Source organism: Salmo trutta, chromosome 36, assembly GCF_901001165.1.
Source record: "Salmo trutta chromosome 36, fSalTru1.1, whole genome shotgun sequence".
In the NCBI taxonomy this organism is placed as follows: Eukaryota; Metazoa; Chordata; class Actinopteri; order Salmoniformes; family Salmonidae; genus Salmo; species Salmo trutta.
In genome coordinates, this window is record NC_042992.1 from 14,536,799 (window position 1) to 14,549,688 (window position 12,890).

At 49.8% G+C, this 12,890-nt stretch overlaps 1 protein-coding gene across 6 annotated transcripts in view; it reads right to left on the reverse strand.

The window, feature by feature from the left end:
- Positions 1-6,743: 6,743 nt before the first annotated feature.
- Positions 6,744-12,890, reverse strand: part of LOC115175494 (nuclear transcription factor Y subunit gamma) — a 43,840-nt gene continuing 37,693 nt past the window's right edge. For 5 of the 6 annotated variants that reach the window (XM_029734756.1, XM_029734755.1, XM_029734759.1 and 2 more), the window contains 4 exons: positions 8,918-9,067; positions 8,522-8,632; positions 8,173-8,226; positions 6,744-8,076 (listed from right to left, as the gene is read on the reverse strand). In XM_029734756.1, the coding sequence (XP_029590616.1) occupies positions 7,954-8,076; positions 8,173-8,226; positions 8,522-8,632; positions 8,918-9,067 (438 nt within the window). In that variant the 3' untranslated portion in view covers positions 6,744-7,953. Of the gene's footprint in view, positions 8,077-8,172; positions 8,227-8,521; positions 8,633-8,917; positions 9,068-9,682; positions 9,755-12,890 lie in introns of all 6 variants that reach the window. The other variant, XM_029734760.1, reaches the window with a different exon arrangement.

Below are 12,890 nucleotides of genomic sequence, written 5' to 3' on the forward strand. Positions count from 1 at the left end.
ACAGGTGACACCATGTAATGTAAGGGGTCAAAGGGGACAGGTGACACCATGTAATGTAAGGGGTCAAAGGGGACAGGTGACACCATGTAATGTAAGGGGTCAAAGGGGACAGGTGACACCATGTAAGGTAAGGAGTCAAAGGGGACAGGTGACACCATGTAATTTTTGTATTTTATTTAACCATTATATAACTAGGCAAGTCAGTTAAGAACAAAATCTTATTTACAATGACGGCCTAGGAACAGTGGATTAACTGCCTTGTTCAGGGGCAGAATGACAGATTTGTACCTTGTCAGCTCGGGGATTTCATCTTTCAACCTTTTGGTTACTAGTCCAACGCTCTAACCACTAGGCCGCCCCATGTAAGAGGTTGAAGAGGACAGACGTCGGGCTGGCACGGTTGTGCTCTCACACCCCGCTCTGCTCTCGAACCGGCATTCACTCACGCCCCACAGAGCCTAGCTGAGCTCTAGGAGTAGACAGCCGTACTGGGAATTTATGGGAACTTAAAAATCCCCCCACATCAGCAGCACATAGTGCAGAACTCTGCTCTCGCTCCAACGGACCCCAACAACCTTTTATATCCGCTGAACAACGTGGAGCTTTACATACGCGTTACACCACTTAATGGCTTTCCCAGACCACATTGTTTGGCTTTATTTCAGCTTTATTTTTTTCTCCTTCCGTTAATCTGCATGCGTTTCCTCTTTTCCCCAGATTTCACTTAATGGAAAACATCAGAGAAAAAATGAGGGGGAAAACACAGATCCATTTGTTGATACAGTGTGTTTGTTGCTTAATGTTATGATAGGCTTGGTAGTAGTCTTTGGAGAGATACTGCTATCATTTAGGCTTCGTCTGAACTGGGGATGGCATTTCTTCTAAACCCACTAAAATGTATGTAGACATACTAAATGTCAGACACACTATTGAAACATTAACAGAAAACACTGTTGTACTACACTATTGGAACATTAACAGAAAATGCTTTCAAATAGTTTCAACAAGAACTAACTAACTTAATGATCAGTCTGTCTGAATCGCGAGAACACAGTCGAATGGGTGGAGGCCTCACCCACCACCAGCACATTCATTACCCGGGGAAATGGCTTTTGTACATTGCTGCTGCCCCCGCCCTGGTCCCCAGGCGGCCCTCCGCTCCCCTAGTATATATGCCCCGGTCCCCAGGCGGCCCTCCGCTCCCCTAGTATATATGCCCCGGTCCCCAGGCGGCCCTCCGCTCCCCTAGTATATATGCCCTGGTCCCCAGGCGGCCCTCCGCTCCCCTAGCATATATGCCCCGGTCCCCAGGCGGCCCTCTGCTCCCCTAGTATATATGCACTGGTCCCCAGGCGGCCCTCTGCTCCCCTAGCATATATGCCCCGGTCCCCAGGCGGCCCTCCGCTCCCCTAGCATATATGCCCTGGTCCCCAGGCGGCCCTCCTCTGCCCTAGCATATATGCCCCGGTCCCCAGGCGGCCCTCTGCTCCCCTAGCATATATGCCCCGGTCCCCAGGCGGCCCTCCGCTCCCCTAGTATATATGCCCTGGTCCCCAGGCGGCCCTCCGCTCCCCTAGCATATATGCCCCGGTCCCCAGGCAGGCCTCCACTCCCCTAGTATATATGCCCTGGTCCCCAGGCGGCCCTGTCAGGCCAAACAACACATGAGCTAGGGGTGTGTGTGTGTGTGACCGGCACAGCTCAAACTCTGCCTCTGGACTCCCAACAACCTTATTTTACTTCCTTTGTTTTCAAGACTAGATTAGCAACGTTTTCTTTTTCTTTATTGTAAAGAGATAAGATAGTTACTTGCATCATGTCTTTTTGCTCCTGATTTGACCAGAGCCCTGCAGCTTTGTCCAGTTCGAAACAGGCCATGTAGTCTTCATAAAACACTGCTAACAGTTAAAGCCCTTAAATACAATCTCCCTATAATCACATTATTCAATTGATGTACATCATGTATGTACATTGTGTCCATACTAGACTGCTACATGCAGAATGAATGCCACTGGTTGGTTAATCATGGATTGACCCCTGACCTTCTGCCTTGTAACTGTGATGCCTGAATAACCACAGAATGACAAAATCTCCCACACCTCAAAGATAAAGATCATCAAACACATGGTCAAGATGGACCAGAATCCATCTAACTCAAAGTCAACTCATCTTAATAAGGTCTGGTGTGGTTAACTTGGTGGGACGAGCTGATGTGGTGGCCGCATCACAAGGTCCCAATTTGCGTCCCAAATGGCTCCCTATTCCCATAGGGCTCTGGTCAAAAGTAGCGCACTATATAGAGAATAGAGTGCCACTTGGGACCTACACCAACGTGTAGCCAGAGCAGTCGGTCATAATTCATCTCTCCAGAGTTCTCTTGATCTAAGCGGATGGGGCCGTTGGACAATCCTATTCACGCTCCACTTAAGCTACAAAAATTTCTCCCAATCCTCATTGCCCCTTATTAGACGGAGGCGAGCATGAGTCTATTCATTAATGCAGTTATTGTTCAGTGATTTAAGTCGATTAGAACGGGAATGGGTCCCAATCTACCAGTAGGCTTATGGACCGGAATAGCATCACTGTTTACCTGTTACATAACAGAAACGGTTTCCAGCACTCAAACCCTCAGCACTATTATCAGACAGACGGTTTTTAAATGTGGACAGCACTCAAAGATAAAGGTAGGGCTGATCTTCTCATTAGGTAGATGTTAGACTCACTGGGCCGCATGGGGAGGCTAGCAATAAGTAGAACAGTCTTGCAGACAGGAATAACTCCTGGCCCTACTCATACATTATAGACAGGGCCCAAGTCATAAATCATTCTTATTGGGAAATATGAGATATTTAAACATTAATTGTTGTTGACAAATTGCGGTTTATGTGACCAATTCCTCGAGGTAGGTGAGGCATCACTCGCTATATTTCTGTCCCAGCCTGATTACCCATTTTCCTTTTTAAGTATTAGGTCGGATAAGGAATGACGTCTGATCTCCAAAGTGCTGAGCCGTCTCCAGCCTCGTGATTCCATTGTTACCCGCTTGCCCTTTCACAACGAACAGCCCTTTCCAGAAGTAGAGAAGTGAGAAGAAAAAAAACAGTTGGACCTACAGTACGTATATTGCTCTGCTGTTGAAGTATAGTCCTCTAGGGGTGGACATTGTATGGATAAATTAACCCACAGTCGCCCCCTTGTGGCCATAGTGCTTACGTTCTTAGGGACGTCACTCCCCAGGCCATAGGCCATCTACGACTCTTCTCCATCGCACTCTTCTGGGCTGTCTTCTCAATCTCGTTCCATCACATCCCGGATCTTTTGGCATCTGCTTCAAGCTCCCGCTTCCAGGTGTTTCGTGGGCGCCCTCATTTCCATTTCGGGTTTCAGGATAGTTTGTCTGTCGATGTTGGAGGCCATAGAGTGATCGTTTTTATTCAGACAGTTGTAGAGTACATAGACCCATATCTTGAAGTGATATTTGACAAGAAATTCCTACTCAACAACTTGTACATCATTTATCAACATCAAGTCTAACCTATACCGACTGATAAATTGCTCCACTAAAGGATAACTATAGCTAGGTTTCCATCCAAATGGAGCCTGATTTTCATGCAAATATTCTAAAATACGCATTTAGAAAATCTGCGCATTTTCCCACCAGTGATGTTTACACCAAACTGACTTGTTGCAGAAACAAAATCAGTGCGTGATGATGTAGGGCACACAATGTACTTTTTCGCTTTTGTTTTCATGTACAAAATAAAAATCTGATGTTCAAAGCGTTTCCATTGCATTTTCGACTCTAAAGAGCAAGAATATTTGTATTTGTCCAACGGCAGTCAACCATCGATCATCATGTCACCAGAATGACCCTCGAAATTTATTGGAAAGGCACATCAAACTCATCACTGTGCACTTTCACCACCCTGTGACGTGCATAACGCCAGATATCAACCAGATGCATGTTTTGTTTTTCCGTATGTTTTGCTCGCAGTTTAGGTATTACACATACATGTGCTTTGCTTTTCAACTAGCTAGTTGGAGTCTGTGTGTACTTCCATTTGTACCACCGAACGGAAAAGCATGAAATATTTAATGCATACGGTACACCGAACTCACCGCAGCCTAGTGCGGCTTCCCCAATGTAGTGTTGCGGCCTGTTCCATTGACAATGAATGACTTCCGCCGGAACGCAGAGTTTGATCCATCTGGTGGACATGAGGTGTAATTATTTCATCTGTAGCCTAATCAACGACAGTTTCCTGAGTGTTAGTGGGAGACCACCCAACATTCCAAGTTTACTTCGTTATGATGGTTATTATATCAATGCCACCGCCATTTGTCACATAATGAATTTTACCGACACAAAAAGATCCCATCATGTTACATTTACATTACATTTTAGTCATTTAGCAGACGCTCTTATCCAGAGCGACTTACAGTAATACATTCTGTCTGCATTTATAAAATTGTACCGAAACGCCCCGTTTCCATCACAGCTGTCTTGGTTTTTGTCTCTATGCTATTACTCACATTAAAACCTGTGGATGGAAACGTGGGTTATGTTGTACTATATGGTAGTTACCAATAGGCTATGAATAGATTTCAATCACCTCTAACACAAATGCACATTTGCAACAAAAACGGTTAACTTTTCTGTTAAAGATTGCATGTATTGTTTTTTTATTTAGTTATTATTTTTTTCCTCACAAACCCAAAGTTTGCTTACAAAAAAGAACAAAATAAAATGTGTACCTATCCATTGCATATCATGCTGGCAGTTGAAACTACATGCAAAACAACAAGAAGAACAGCTATGATAATGATCATTACTAAATAAGAAAGGGGAGGAAAAGGGAGAGAGAGGGAGAGGGAGAGGGAGAAGGGAGAGGGAGAAGGGAGAGGGAAAGGGAGAAGGGAGAGGAAAAGGGAGAGGAAAAGGGAGAAGGGAGAGGGAGAAGGGAGAGGGGAAAGGGAGAGGGAGAAGGGAGAGGGAAAGGGAGAAGGGAGAGGAAAAGGGAGAGGAAAGGGAAGGGAGAGGGAGAAGGGAGAAGGGGAGAGGGAGAAGGGGAGAGGGGAGAAGGGGAGAGGGAGAGGAGAGGGAGAAGGGGAGAGGGAGAGGGGAGAGGGAGAGGGGAGAAGGGAGAGGGGAGAAGGGAGAGGGAGAAGGGGAGAGGGAGAAGGGGAGGGGAGAAGGGGGAGAGGGGAGGGGAGGGAGAGGGGAGAAGGGGGAGGGGAGAAGGGAGAGGGAGAGGGAGAGGGAGAGGGGAGAGGGAGAAGGGAGAAGGAGAAGGGAGAAGGGAGAAGGGAGAGGAAGGGAGAGGGGAGAGGGAGAAGGGGAGAAGGGAGAGGGGGGAAGGAGCTGGAGAGAAGGGAGACAGGGGAAGGGGAGAGGAGAAAGGGGGAAGGGATAGAAGGGAAGGAAGGAGAGAGGAGAAGGGCGGAGAGGATAGGGAGAAGGGATGAGGGAAGAACGGGAGAGGGAGAAGGGGAGAGGGAGAGGGGGAGCGGGAGAGGGGAGGGAGAGGGGAGAAGGCGACGAAGTGGATAGAGGATAAGGGGAGAGGGATAGAGAAGGGGATGTGAGAGAAGGGGAGAGGAGAAGGGTGTAGAGGGGAGGAGCAGGGAGGCAGGGAGAGAGGGAGAAGTGTGAGAAGGGAGAAGGGAGAAGGGGGGATGAGAGGGACAGTGAGAAGGGAGAAGGGAGGGAGAGGGGAGGGAGAGGAAGGGGAGAGGGAGAAGGGAGAGGGGAGAAGGGAGAGGGAGAAGGGGGGAGGGAGAAGGGGAGAGGGGAAGGGGGAGGGAGAAGGGGAGAGGGAGAAGGGGAGAGGGAGAAGGGGAGAGGGAGAAGGGGAGAGGGAGAAGGGGAGAGGGAGAAGGGGAGAGGGAGAGGGGAGAGGGAGAGGGAGAAGGGAGAAGGGAGAGGGAGAGGGAAGGAGAAGGGAGGGAGAAGGGAGAGGGAGAGGGAGAAGGGGAGAGGGAGAGGGGAGAAGGGAGAGGGAGAAGGGAGAGGGAGAGGGAGAGGGAGAGGGGAGAGGGAGAAGGGAGAGGGAGAAGGGGAGAAGGGAGAGGGAGAAGGGGAGAGGGAGAGGGGAGAAGGGAGAGGGAGAAGGGAGAAGGGAGAGGGAGAAGGGGAGAGGGAGAGGGGAGAAGGGAGAAGGGAGAGGAGAGGGAGAGGGGAGAAGGGAGAGGGAGAGGGAGAAGGGGAGAGGGAGAAGGGAGAAGGGGAGAAGGGAGAGGGAGAAGGGGAGAGGGAGAGGGGAGAAGGGAGAAGGGAGAAGGGAGAGGGAGAGGGAGAGGGAGAAGGGAGAGGGAGAAGGGAGGAGGAGAAGGGGAGAGGGAGAAGGGGAGAGGGAGAAGGGGAGAGGGAGAGGGGAGAAGGGAGAGGGAGAAGGGGAGGGGAGAGGGGAGAAGGAGAGGGGAGAAGGGAGAGGGAGAGGGAGAGGGAGAGGGAGAAGGGAGAGGGAGAAGGGGAGAGGGAGAAGGGAGAAGGGAGAGGGAGAAGGGAGAGGGAGAAGGGAGAAGGGAGAGGGAGAAGGGAGAGGGAGAAGGGAGAGGGAGAAGGGGAGAGGGAGAGGGAGAAGGGAGAGGGAGAAGGGAGAGGGAGAAGGGGAGAGGGAGAAGGGGAGAAGGGAGAGGGAGAAGGGAGAGGGAGAGATGGTCATTTCAAAAGAAACCTTGACAAGTTACAACCGGTATTAAGAAAAGACTATAAAAGGGATCTTTGCTCCAGTGAAGTCATATTTTTTTTTACATTAGGCTTTCTCTAAGAGCAAGGAAGGAGAACCAAAAACCTCTCTGGATAGGGGAGAGAGACTGCATATAAGGCAGAGAAAGGCCTAACCACTCCCTGCTCTAAGAATGATAGTGATCAGTGTGGTGATTCATGAAGAGATGAGAGGGGGAAGAGGAAAGAGAGATGGAAGGGCCACTGAAGAGGTATGATCACTGGAACATGGGGAAGAGATACTGCACAATATTGGACGGACACACACGCACGGGTCATACACACTAAATACAAACTCCATCATACAGTTAGAAGCCCTTTCATTGATGGCATGTCTCGTCAATGTGAACAAAACGAAGAGGAACTAACAACAAACTATGAATTGACCCATCACGGCTGGTGTGAGTCTTACATACAATTTACAATGAATTATTGTGCGCTAGCTTAGAGTATGGCTTTATAGTTTTTTCTTTTAAAGTCTACACATTAAGACATTACAACAAAGGGCATGATTCATATTCTCTTGTAGACCAAACAAGGACCAAGCCTTCCATAGGATTCATCCCAAATTGCACTATTCCCTATATAGTGAACTACTTTTGATCCATATAGGCCGTGGTCAAAAAGAGTACATTATATAGGGAACAGTGCCATTTGGGATGCAGACAGAACATAAGACACCTCTATACGGTGTACTTCACAGAGAGACAGAAGACATACAGATTATACAGCAAGGGTTGACAGACACTGATGAAGAACAGAGAGTTGGTCAGTAAAAAGGAGGAAAGTTGGGTCCTGGAGGATTCAGCATTTGGATACCCTGTGTGTGGCTGTCGTGAATGGGCATTAGGTGAGGCCTTTCTGGGGAACGTATCAGGTGAGTGTGGGTGCCAGGAGGAACTAACGGAGGCAGAGAGAGATGATATGACATGGGAATGAGAGAGAGTTGTTGGACAGTCCCTTTGGTATCTGACCCAGTGTACTGAATATAGAACTGTTGTTGTCAGAGAGTCCCTTGTAATTATCATGTCACATACCAGTGTATTGAATGAGCGTGAGGGCACATCCCAAATTGCACCCTATATAGTGTGTAGTTAATAGGGTGCCATTTGGGACATATCCTAAGAGGTCCCTTGGCTGTTTGAGCCAGTTGCCCTTATGGATGGTAGCAGGTGGTGGGATCAATGGTTGGGTGGTCTGGTGGTCAGGCGGATGCTTCCGGAGCCTCAGTCTCCGCTGACCTGCGTGGTGACCTGTCCGTCGGCCGTCTGGTTGGTGGACTGGATGAACATTGGCTGGCTCAGGTCCTGTCCCGCCGGCATCGTCACCTGCTGAATCTGATACAACTGCTGTAAGGACATAGAGGGAAAGGGTGAGAGAGAGGAGGGTGAGAGAGAGGAGGGTGTGTGCATGTGTGTGACAGGAGTGAGAGATGTTCGTCTTACCTGTCCGTCGGTAAACTGGTTGAATTGCTGCTGGCCTTGCTCCGTTTGTGTAATCTGAGAACAAACCAGAGAGAGAGGAGTCAGTCATTCACACAGTGGTTCTCACAGCCACTTAAAACCTACACCTCTGTTCAAATGCAACTGAAGGCAATGGACAATATAGAAGTCAATTCATGAAACAATATAGAAATACACAATCGTATAATATGTATCGGTTACTACATTAATGACGTTAATGTTATTTTATAAACTAGTATAGTGATACCAGACCAGAGACTACATTATAGAGATGAAGTGTCCACACACATATGATGTGATACTATAGATTGAAAAGGTTCTTGTTCAGTACCTGTACCTGCTGAGTGTTACCCAGCGTCTGGATCTGTCCCTGAACCACCTGTGTGCCAGAGACAGGCTGTGCCAGCCGGATGTACTGCAACTGGCCAGTGTTCAGCTGCACCTGCACACAGCCACCACACGGGGGAGACAAACACCCACTTTAGGCAGGGGAGGTCATTGAAACGCAACACAAATGTCATTGTGATCGTTGAGCTAGTTAGTGTCAAAATGGGGGTGAAAAAGGTTCAACCAGCAGTGTGTTTGGAAATTGATCGCCAACATATAACGTAAGAGAATGTGTTGTATTTATTTCATTAGAAAATTTGAAATGATTACACTTTCCAGTTAGGTCACTCAAGGAGAGAATCTCCCTCCCTCCCTCCCTCCCTCCCTCCCTCCCTCTTACTGGTATCTGCTGGATCTCGGCGGAGTTGGTGAGGATCTGCTGCATGACCTGCATGGTCTGTCCTGACTGCACCGTCTGGGTCTGGCCCTGGGACGATGCCTGTACTATCTGGACCTGCTGGTCCCCAACCTGCATGGTCATTGGAGCACTCTGGTGGTGGGGGTGGGAGAGGGAGAATGTTCATTCTTAAACAACTGGTGAGAGTGTGGTGACTGTGACCATGTAATGACTGACATTAGGCTGGAAAACCTGGGCCTAATAAGTAGATTACAGTTAGAGTGGGACCACAGAGAGAGATGACAAGGCAGGCTTGAAAACCCCCTCTCATCCTACAAGCTGACAGACGATGATATGGTAGTGTCAGGCAACCCAGTCTCTCCAGGAATAGCTGATTGGATCTGACTAACGTCCCTAATATGCAACAATAAAAAATCTAACGGCGGTTTTAATGAGCCGGCTGCTGCTGAGAGACAGCAGTGCTTTCGGGGCAAGAGGGGGGAGGTCGGGGGTAAACTCAGTGAACTAGTGATGCAGCCAAACACAAGCTTCCTCCTGATCTTCCTGATTCAATGTGGAGGGGAGCCCTCCGGGGTGGAATTTCCACTAGATCAGATCTAGGATCAGCTTTCCCTCCCCCAATGCTAACCATTTAGTGGGGAAATGCAAAATCGATCAGCGTCCAGGGGCAACTTCACCCTACACTGAGGTGTGCTGGGCTGGGAGGGGGTTTCAGATGGGGTCAGGGGGCTGAGGAGCGGTGTTTACCGTGATGGGTGTGCCCTGTGACTGGGCTACCTGCACCTGCTGTAACTGTTGCATTGTGGCCCCCTGCAGCACCTGAAGAGGGGAGGGAGGAGAGAGAGAGGAAGCTTTACAAAGATGACTACGAGCACATGCAGAGCGCACAGGAACACACACAGGAACACACACAGGAACACACACACACAGTAGACAGGTGTCGTCAGATCACACACAACAATGAGCATGTGAGCACAATGAAATGCTGCATAGAGCAGAAGTGATGTGCAGAATTAATGAAGGAATAGCAGCTGTGAAATCCAGGTATAGTGGTTATACTAATATCAAGATGTATCCTACAGTAGGAAATGGTAGTTATACTAATATCAAGATGTATCCTACAGTAGGAAATGGTAGTTATACTAATATCAAGATGTATCCTACAGTAGGAAATGGTAGTTATACTAATATCAAGATGTATCCTACAGTAGGAAATGGTAGTTATACTAATATCAAGATGTATCCTACAGTAGGGAAATGGTAGTTATACTAATATCAAGATGTATCCTACAGTAGGAAATGGTAGTTATACTAATATCAAGATGTATCCTACAGTAGGAAATGGAGGTTTGGTTTCCTAACAGATCAGTCCATTAGGGACTTTGTGACCTGAGAGGGCATGTGACAGAACTGGTGCAACAGTGACAACTAGTGACACAAAGCTCTTTGCAGTCAAGTCGAGACAAACACGATTTAGGATCTCTCTCTCTTCACCCTTCTCCCTCGCTCTCAATCTCCAGATAACTCTCGCTTTTAAAATGACACTTTATCCGCCTGTTCTTCTGATCCCTCCAACCCCCTGGCCTCTTGACTGTGACCCAATAGTGATGCACCCTGGACTAGTCATCTCTTCTAAGGTGCCAGTCATTTGGTGACCTTCCCTGCTCTGCGACTAAGTGGACTGCAGTAACAACAGTAGTAGCAGTAACAGTAACATTAACAGCAGCAGATATTAACAGTAGCAACAGTTCTGGCCCGACTGTGGAACTGCGACAGCTCAATGAACTTAAGGCAGCATGGGGGGAGAAAAATAAAATACATTTTTTTAAAAAGCGAGAGAACAAAAAAGAGAAAAGATAAAGACAGACAGACTAGGGGTGGGGGGACCAGAGAAGAAGAAAGACTAGGGATGGGGTGGTGGGGACCAGAGAAGAGAAAGACTAGGGATGGGGTGGTGGGGACCAGAGAAGAAAGACTAGGGATGGGGTGGTGGGGGACCAGAGAAGAAGAAGAAGGACTAGGGATGGGGTGGTGGGGACCAGAGAAGAAGAAAGACTAGGGATGGGGTGGTGGGGACCAGAGAAGGAAAGACTAGGATGGGGGGGTGGGGACCAGAGAAGAAGAAGACTAGGGATGGGGTGGGGGACCAGAGAAGAAGAAAGACTAGGGATGGGGTGGTGGGGGACCAGAGAGAAGAAAGACTAGGGATGGGGTGGTGGGGACCAGAGAAGAAGAAAGACTGGGATGGGGGGGGGGACCAGAGAAGAAGAAGACTAGGGAGGGGTGGGGGGACCAGAGAAGACAGACTAGGGATGGGGTGGTGGGGACCAGAGAAGAAGACAGACTAGGGATGGGGTGGTGGGGACCAGAGAAGAAGACAGATAGGGATGGGGTGGTGGGGGACCAGAGAAGACAGACTAGGGATGGGGTGGTGGGGACCAGAGAAGACACACTAGGGATGGTGTGGTGGGGACCAGAGAAGAAGAAAGACTAGGGATGGGGCGGTGGGGACCAGAGAAGAAGAAAGAAGGGATGGGATGGGGTGGGGGGACCAGAGAGAGACAGACTAGGGATGGGGGGGGGGACCAGAGAAGAAGACAGACTAGGGATGGGGTGGTGGGGACCAGAGAAGAAGACAGACTAGGGATGGGGGTGGTGGGGACCAGGAAGACAGACTAGGGATGGGGTGGGGGGACCAGAGAAGACACACTAGGGATGGTGTGGTGGGGACCAGAGAAGAGAAAGACTAGGGATGGGGCGGTGGGACCAGAGAGAAGAAAGACTAGGGATGGGGTGGTGGGGACCAGAGAAGAAGAAAGACTAGGGATGGGGTGGGGGGACCAGAGAGAAGAAAGACTAGGGAGGGGGGGGGGGGGACCAGAGAAGAAGAAAGACTAGGGATGGGGTGGTGGGGACCAGAGGAAAAAAGACTAGGGATGGGGTGGTGGGGACCAGAGAAGAAGAAAGACTAGGGATGGGGTGGTGGGGACCAGAGAAGAAGGAGGAGGGAGGGGGGGGGGGGGAAGAGAGAAGAAAGACTAGGGATAGGGGGGTGGTGGGGACCAGAGAAGAAGAAAGACTAGGGATGGGTGGTGGGGACCAGAGAAGAAGAAGAGACTAGGGATGGGGGGGTGGGGACCAGAGAAGAAGAAAGACTAGGGATGGGGTGGTGGGGACCAGAGAAGAAGAAAGCTAGGGATGGGGGGGGGGGGACCAGAGAAGAAGAAGACTAGGGATGGGGTGGTGGGGACCAGAGAAGAAGAAAGACTAGGGATGGGGTGGTGGGGACCAGAGAAGAAGAAAGACTAGGGATGGGGTGGTGGGGACCAGAGAAGAAGAAAGAGGGGGGGGGTGGTGGGGACCAGAGAAGAAGAAAGAAAGGCTGGGATGGTGGTGGGGGGACCAGAGAACAAGAAAGACTAGGGATGGGGTGGTGGGGACAGAGAACAAGAAAGACTAGGGATGGGGTGGTGGGGGGACCAGAGAACAAGAAAGACTAGGGTGGGGTGGTGGGGACCAGAGAAGAAGAAAGACTAGGGATGGGGTGGTGGGGGACCAGAGAAGAAGAAAGACTAGGGATGGGTGGGGGACCAGAAAAGAAAGATAGGGATGGTGTGGTGGGGACCAGAGAGAAGAAAGGGACTAGGGGGGTGGTGGGGACCAGAGAAGAAGACAGACTAGGGATGGGGTGGTGGGGACCAGAGAAGAAGAAAGACTAGGGATGGGGTGGTGGGGACCAGAGAAGAAGAAAGACTAGGGATGGGGTGGTGGGGACCAGAGAAGAAAGACTAGGGATGGGGTGGTGGGGACCAGAGAAGAAGAAAGACTAGGGATGGGGTGGTGGGGACCAGAAGAAGACAGACTAGGGATGGGGTGGGGACCAGAGAAGAAAGATAGGGATGGGGTGGTGGGGACCAGAGAAGAAGAAAGACTAGGGATGGGTGGTGGGGGTCCT